General features: G+C 40.1%; 1 protein-coding gene across 1 annotated transcript in view; it reads right to left on the bottom strand.

Annotated features, from left to right (window-relative positions):
- Positions 1 to 986: 986 nt before the first annotated feature.
- gspt1l (G1 to S phase transition 1, like) overlaps positions 987 to 7997 on the bottom strand; it is a 30992-nt gene continuing 23981 nt past the window's right edge. The window contains exons 12-14 of the mRNA XM_080723798.1: positions 7298 to 7387; positions 3071 to 3239; positions 987 to 2016 (exon numbers count right to left, since the gene is read on the bottom strand). Coding sequence (XP_080579924.1) covers positions 1964 to 2016; positions 3071 to 3239; positions 7298 to 7387 — 312 coding nt within the window. The 3' untranslated portion in view covers positions 987 to 1963. The remainder of the gene's footprint in view (positions 2017 to 3070; positions 3240 to 7297; positions 7388 to 7997) is intronic.

The raw sequence follows: 7997 nt of genomic DNA, 5'->3' as shown, positions 1-7997 counted from the left end.
GTAGAGCGGCTGTTTTCACTAGTTTAATACATTTTTTGAATGATAAATACAAAACAAACGGTTTTGGACACCCGACAATGACGAAATATAACTAATGTACATTGGCTTGTCACTTGACATGATCTGAAATGGCAAATCTTTGAGTAGCAGCAGCACTATGGAGAGAGATCTCTCTATAGCGCGCAATGAGGGCCTCTCCAACTCTGTTTCCCGGGCTGAATCAGGGGCCCAGCACGTCCCTGATGAGGTGCCATGTTGAACTTCCAGACCAATGTGAGAGCGATAATACCACATTTAACACACCTGCACACCATTCACACCTGAGACCTTGTAACACCAACAAGTCACATGACACTGGGGAGGGAAAATGGCTAACAGGGCCCAACTTGGACATTTTCAGTTTGGGGTGTACCCCAGTTATTTTGAGGTGACAATACAATTAGTTATCCAAGCTGTACACTGACTACTTTACATTGTATCAAAGTGTCATTTCTTCAATGTTGTCCCATGAAGAGATATAATTAAATATTAGCAGAAATGGAAGGGGTCACTTATGTGAGATACTGTAGTTTTATCTTGTCACATTGTAACCGATTAGACAACTTCCAAAAGCTGCTCTGTTGATTTCATTGGGTTTTGTAAAGTTATACATTAACTTATTTGTGGGTACTAAAATAGTTTTTTTCCCCCTGTGCAATCTAAGTCAATGAGGAGACTTATTGGTCTATCAACTTTGAATAAAGGAGCAGGTTTTGAAAATATCACACCAATATTTAACTACACAACTCAAACCTCTACAAAGTCAGTAGGTTGGTAACAAAGTAGAATTATGGTTTAAGCCCGGACTTAAAATTCAGCTTCCGATGGCTTCTTGTGGAAAGCATACGAATACCAATCTGCCAAAATGACATGACCAAAATAGAGATTCAAGTAGTTTTAAAATCCTCCTGGAGTTCAACAAATGAACACGCTTCACCGTTCCCCAATTCCATATTTTATTGTCATAGTAGTTTGCTTTAATAACATGTGAACACGCCCAGGCACACAGCCAGAACGCCATTAATGAGAAACCAAAAAAAATAAAAACAAAAATAAAATAAAAAAATAAAAGGGTGGTCAAAGCAATGGAAGTAAAACCAGGTTAACATTTTGGTTTCATCTGGTCAAACTGCTTCAAACGTACTTATTTTTGCAGTTTACTTATATTTAGCAAACTCTGCTGGTCCACATCTGTAGAGATATGAGAGATAACGAAAGTTACCAACATAAGTGCGGTTCTACACATTCCCAATGACCACTAGAGGCGGAGTCTTAGGCACTGAATAGAAAACAGACATTCAGTGACTTAAACCCTATATACTTGAGTCCCCCAGGGGTCAATAATAGGTCCCCTGATCATTTTTGTCTATACTAAATATCTTCGCCGAAAATAGCCGATCTACAAGCTGAGAACGCTTCCGAGCTTGTAGATCGGCTATTTTCGCCAAATGCTGCTGGCCCCAGAAAAGTGGATACATCATCGCCTCTAGCGGTCAGCAGGGATTATATAGAACATCTGCCATCTGTCATATTCATCGATGAAAGCATGAAAAGAAAAAAGGGAAAGGAAATCTTTTTTATAATCATGAGTAGACTGGAATAGGTACATGGGGGGAGAGGAAGGAGGGGGCTAACCCAAAAATGGCATAGCTGAGCTCTCAATATGAGAAAGCCGACTCGTGTGGACTTGATCTTGGTTTTTAATAATTTGCTTAAAAACAGGTTTTTCTTTTTCACAGAAGTGTTTTTTTAAGCCAGGCGGAGAGAGAGAGAGAGAGAGAGGGGTGGTGGGGGGCGGGGGGGGCGCGGCAAGGCGCTAGTTGCCGTGGTTTCCAACGAAGCAAGCCTCCGCCACCCTTCCTCATGTTGGTCATGTGACCGGGGCTCCCATCCATCAATCCATCATGTGACGCATTGGTCCTCTTCAGTCCCTCTCCGGAACCAACTTCAATACCTTACCGATGGCAATGGTTTTACCTGGAGACAACACAACCATTATATATTGGCACGGAACTAGAGACGATCCCATTTTTTAAAAAGTGCCCAAGCTATTCTAACCAATTTGAAATCTTAAAAATAGCCAATCTGCATGCGCTAATTTTGAAAATCATTTTGCCTACATGATATGCCCGACATGGTTGAAATCCTGACAAGTTGGATGCATACATTGTGATAACAATGCCTTCAGAAAAGTAAAATAAAGGCTGAAATATCAATATAACATAATTTAAGTCTTTGGTACTCGATAACTAAAATAAAGAACAGCTGGAAATACCACAGATTTTTACTGGATTTGGCTCCATTTGTATACTGGGGACACTGGGGATTTTACAATGTCTATTACAGAGATAAAATAATTATCAGGGAGGGCTCCGTGGTCTAATGAGATGGTTCTCAACCTGTAGGTTGGGACCCCCCACTCAACAGTAAAATAGGGGCTGTTAAGTATGACATCATTTTGTAGGCAGAGGAGAATTTCTGCCCCCAGTTTCTGTGAATCTTTTTACTATTTTTACTATTTACACATTTTTCTTCTCTTTGTTATTGAAAGGAAAGTGTTAGAGTTATACTTTAGTCGTTATTTTTGTCTCGGATCTGTTGAAATAGCGAGGGACAGAAAATTCTCTGGGGGCAGAGTTCTCCTCTGCCTACAAAATGATGTCACGGCTTAAAAGCCCCTATTTCTTAAGTGACAATTTAAGGACTTTTTAATACCTCTAAAATGACAAATTAAACACTGGCCAAATTGTCAAATATTAGGGGCCGAAATTGTGAAAATAGACATTCTACATGCTCACAACGCGAGTTTGTGAGCATGTAGATCTGCTATTTTCACAATACAACTGCAAAATGTAATGCCTCAACTCTTAGTGCTCGTCAGGGTGGATGGTCCCCAGTTAAAATATTATTTTTCAGTTACTTTGGGGGTTGCGGCCTGAAAAGGTTGAGAACCACAGGTCTAATGGAAAACAAACTGGGGGTCCTGGGGGTTCCCAAAATGTGGAGAAGCAGTGTGGTGCGGTGGCCGTACCTTCGTCCCGTAGGGTGAAGCGTCCCATCTGGGGGAATTCTTTGAAGGTTTCAAGGCAGATGGTTCCTGCGGTGCGAAGCCGAGCGATGCACACCTGGTCCTGTTTGACAAACCGCGGCCGCGTCTTGCTCTTCTCCCCCGACTTCTTGTCCACCATACAGATTAAGGCCTTTGGAAGAGTACAACAGAGCAGGGTTGTTTAATCAAATACCTGGAACGCGCCCGAGTCGCGTTAGATTTTAACCACTTTAACCATTATTTTATGCTTTAACTATTGAAAAATAGCAGATATACAATCTGCTATTTTTGAAAAATCGTGAAAATGTGTGCAAGTCTTTGAATATCTTTGACCCGACTTCTAAATCCTTCTTCTAAATCAGAATTCTCAAACTTTATCATGTCAAGGACCCCCAAAATTAGATTTATTTGGCCGCAGACACCCCCCCCCCCCCCCCCCCCCATCTCAAAATATGTTGTTCCAGGGACCCCCCAGAAGCAGAGATTTGAGTTACAAAAGTCTGCTTTGAAAAATATATATTGAAAAATGTGCACACAAAAATAGCAGATCTACAACTCGCAGCGTGAGCTTGTATATCTGCTATTTTTCAATAGTTAAAGCATTGATTAATTCTAGGCCTAAATGGGTTAACTAGAATACAAACAAAAACAAGGCTTTACCATCTCCAGTCAACTAAGTGGTTAATCACATCTGGATGAGAAAAGATCCTGTGATTTGATTTAACAGTGTTTTGATGCCACATTGTGAAAGCATACAGTTTGATGTCCCTCTTATCACTTTAGGGCATAAACCTTGTACCTTCATATTTACTAAAAATGCTTGTTTTTGATAAATAAATGCCATGTTATTCTTCGTAAGACGGTATTGTGTTTAAGTAGAGAAAAGCATTACTAAATAATTACATTAGACCACAGGTCTTCAACAGGGGGTCCGGGACCTAGTCTAGGGGGTCCTCAGAGTTACTACAGGGGGTCCTCCAAATCTTTGATTATATTAACCACCTGAGCACTAGTTTCCATATTCTATTTTCGGCAAAGAGCTTTGGTGTAGAGGGGAAATAGAGCAGACTGAGTACAGAGTGAAATGTGAAATTTGGGAAACACTGAAATAAATACACTGATGATTGTGCTGTCAAACAATGAAACTATAATCTCTGAAAAGGTTGTGAGGGTCCCTGCTTCATCTCTCTTTCAACTAAGGGGTCCTTGGCCTGATTGGCCTGGTTGAAAGACCCCTGCATTAGACCCATTGGACTTCCATGTTTCTTCCTCCAAACCATCAGCCCCAAACACACCATCTTGAGAGATGAACAGTACTGTATCTATATTGCACTTTGAATGCAGCAGCACTTTTTTACATTGGTGTCTGCTCTTTACTTTTGAGGCTTTGCTTCTTTTTTTTTGTTAATGTGTAGCACCATGAGTTGTGGAGAACGGTATTTTGTTCCCTTGTGTGTATTGTGGATAGGGATGGGATGATATGGAAATGTAATATCACGATTATTGTGACAAAAGAAATCGCGATTTACAATACTATCGCGATAATCCAAATCCATTATCCTGGGGCGGAACATTTGCCAAAAAATAGCAGATCTACAAGCTCACACAACGCGTTGTGAGCTTGTAGATCGGCTATTTTTTGGCAAAGACATTTGATAGTGAAAAAAAGACTGTATCAAGTACAGTACATCTATTATAAGTACCTTTTACCAATTATAGAGGGTTTAAGAGGTATCGGATAAGCAGCTCGGCAAATAAAAGGTGAATTGATCCCAGTGCATGACGGATGATGATATCATGTTTTTTATCACGATATACGATAATATCGCGGATCGTCCCTTCCCTAATTGTGGAAGTGTCAAATAAAGCACATTCTGAACACAGCTTTTTCAAGAAAAAGTTAGCTTTTGGACATACAAGGTTCCCACCCACAGCAACAGTATGCTTCAACTATGTTCTAGTTATTCAGGCAACCCCCTGAACTTTAGAGACAACTAAGCTGTTAAAATTGGCCAAAAATTACAATTGAATATCCCCATTAAAACCCCCTGGGGATTCGGAGCATTTGGAGAATTCCGAGCTGTATGGTTTTGATCCAATCGCTGTTGTTTCCTGCTGATAAACACGCTTGTCTCTCTGTCAGCATCTCGCGGACAGATGCATGCATGGATGTTACACAGATATTTGTGTCGGGTAGAGCTTCAGAAATGTGTGACCGCATTGCCTATAGTTGCATGGGTGTTACACAGACATTGGCATCCAGGGCTTTGGCTTTTTGTGTGACGCGCAGGCTGATTTTCTTTGTTTATATTTTTATCGTCACCATTAACCGTTACTACTTGGTTTAACGGTAACGGTAACTGTTGGCGATCCCTATGCTGTGATGGAAGTTGGAACAACCACGACATGAAACGGGCAATTATAATCGAACCCATGGATTATGTTTTGGTTTGAATCAAATTAGGTAGTCTATGAGAGTAGTGTGACGGAGGGAGTTTTACCCTGGCCGTGGGTGCGTGGGGGGAAACCGTGAGACTTGGTGAGGGGTTTTACATAGTGTCTTCGGTGGCGAAGTCTCGTTGTAAACAGTCTGCCTTCCCTTCACTACCAAATGAATCGCCCGTTTCAGCTTGACTTAGGGGTGGGCGATACTGGAAAAAATCATTATCACGATACTCTTCATGCAGTATCACGATACACGATATTATCATGATACTGTTTTATGCTAGTTTTTAGGTTTATTATGATTATTAACAATTATACAAACACACACAGATATTCTATTGATAATCTATTCATTTTTATGCTGCAGATAGAAAGATAGATATAGCCTAATCTAGGATTTTCATAGCATATTTTGATCAAACAATTACATTTTTTTACCTCAAAATATTTACTAGTTGGTGTGATGGGTCGGGTCATTCAAATGGGTCCCAGAAATGTTTTACGGGTTCCCATAAAATGTTTTTGAGTGTTGTGAGCTTGTAGATCGGCTATTTTCAAAACAATTTGGCTAATGTTTGATGATTATTTTGATGCAGTAATGGGCTTTTTCTTCTTTCTTGAGGTAGGCTATTAAAAAGGTCTTCAAGAAGTCCTTATACAAGGTTCAGGACACCTCACCTCTATTTTATTTATCAGATATGAAAAGAAATCTTGTGATGCCTTACCAACAGAAACTGGGGGAAAACAAATTACCTTAAGACCACAGCAGTCAGGGAGTTTGTTATGATACAAGTTTAAGCTTTCTTTTTACAGAAGTATACTCTGTATTCTACAATGCAGATATCATCCTATTCGATATTTTAGCTTAACAAAAATATCATGGTTTTATAACTAAGCCAATTATGAAATAGACGCGAAATAGACGCGACGATTTCACCGTGATTCGCGACGACACACGCATGCATCAACAAACAAAGGCCTTTACAAAGAGCAGCAAATAGCTACTTGTTTGTAGTTAATAAAAAACAGAAGCATGGATTTACAAGGCGATATAATCACCTCTGTGGAGTGGAGACAACCCCCAGCACAGTGAGCACATCACGCAGCTGAGCAGCTCAGCTTTGCAGTGATTGAAATGACTGATAACATGACGGATAAAGTAGTTTGTTTGCGTCCTGTTAGTTCAATGCATCCATTATTAAAAATATGCTTCACTGGAAGCAGCCTAAGCAGGGCAAGCTGCATCACTGCTTTTAGTGCTTTACAAAATCTCGGGCCAGCTTGTTTTGTGTGTGTGTGTAGTGCATGCGTGCTACCCATGGGAGGAGGGGCCGCAAGGGGACAGATCCTCAAGCTATTGACATGTTGAGCCGCGACACGTTGTTAGCTTGTAGATCTGTTCTTTTTGGCGAATTACACCACCATACTATAGAAGTATAAATTAAGCAATCGAGCTGCGTGGAACGGGCACGTGGACTTGTAGATCAGCTTACTTTTGCAGCGGCGAGTGGAGACTTCTGCCTCGTGAGACCAGCCACCTTTTAACATTACATGCGCCCAGAATCTCGCAAGAAGTTGAATGAATTGTTTCATTCATATTTTTCATATTCATATTTTATTAATCAAATCTTATTTTTTTACTGTCGAATATTCTTTTAGTGTTAACATTCGAAGGAATATTTGATTATAGAATATTCTTTCACAGCCCTAATCTGTACATTGTGAAGCCATACACTGCTAAATGCTTCTTCCAACAGAACTTACCGTGATCTGCACTTCTTCAATGCAGGTGTGGATATGAAGCACTGCGTTGTACCCAGGACAGATGATGGACTTGTGTTCAATGATGACAATCTAAGAAACAAGAAAAAAATAAAATAAAGAAAATAAAACACAAATAAAACACCATTCAATGGAACAAGGAGTTCTCTTCACTTTGTGATGTCACTGATTATCAGCCAAAGTTACAGTACAATTTCACAATGTTGAAACCGGTAATCCACTGGTTCCCAAGGTGAGGCCTGTGAATCAAATTCATTCTGGTATGTGGATTTCACGTCTGCAATAAAATTACAATACCGGTGCTTCTCAAACTTGTTATGACCCATAACTCTGATAGTGTACAGATGGAACCAAATCGGAATCATTATAATCCTAAAGGTTCCCAACCCTTCTTGTGACATCATCCATGTGCACCGTTGTCTACTTTCTTTCCATCAAGACTACATTATATTTAGTGCAATTGCTGACGTGGTGGTAACCTGGTCCCAACCCGGGCAATGATAACCCAGTAGAATTGTAACGATGAACGGTTGTGATAAAATTGAACAGCTGAAATAGAATTCACTGTGAATGGGTAGGTTGACGTCCGTGTATGCCATTTCTGTGTTGAACAAGTAGGCCAAATTCCTTTAAATGGCCTCGTTTGTTTGCTGGAATTAACATGTTAATGTTTTATCTTTAT

Source organism: Nannobrachium achirus (genome assembly GCF_963921795.1).
Source record: "Nannobrachium achirus genome assembly, chromosome: 4".
Lineage (NCBI taxonomy): Eukaryota > Metazoa > Chordata > Actinopteri > Myctophiformes > Myctophidae > Nannobrachium > Nannobrachium achirus.
This window is presented reverse-complemented; position numbering and strand designations above follow the sequence as displayed.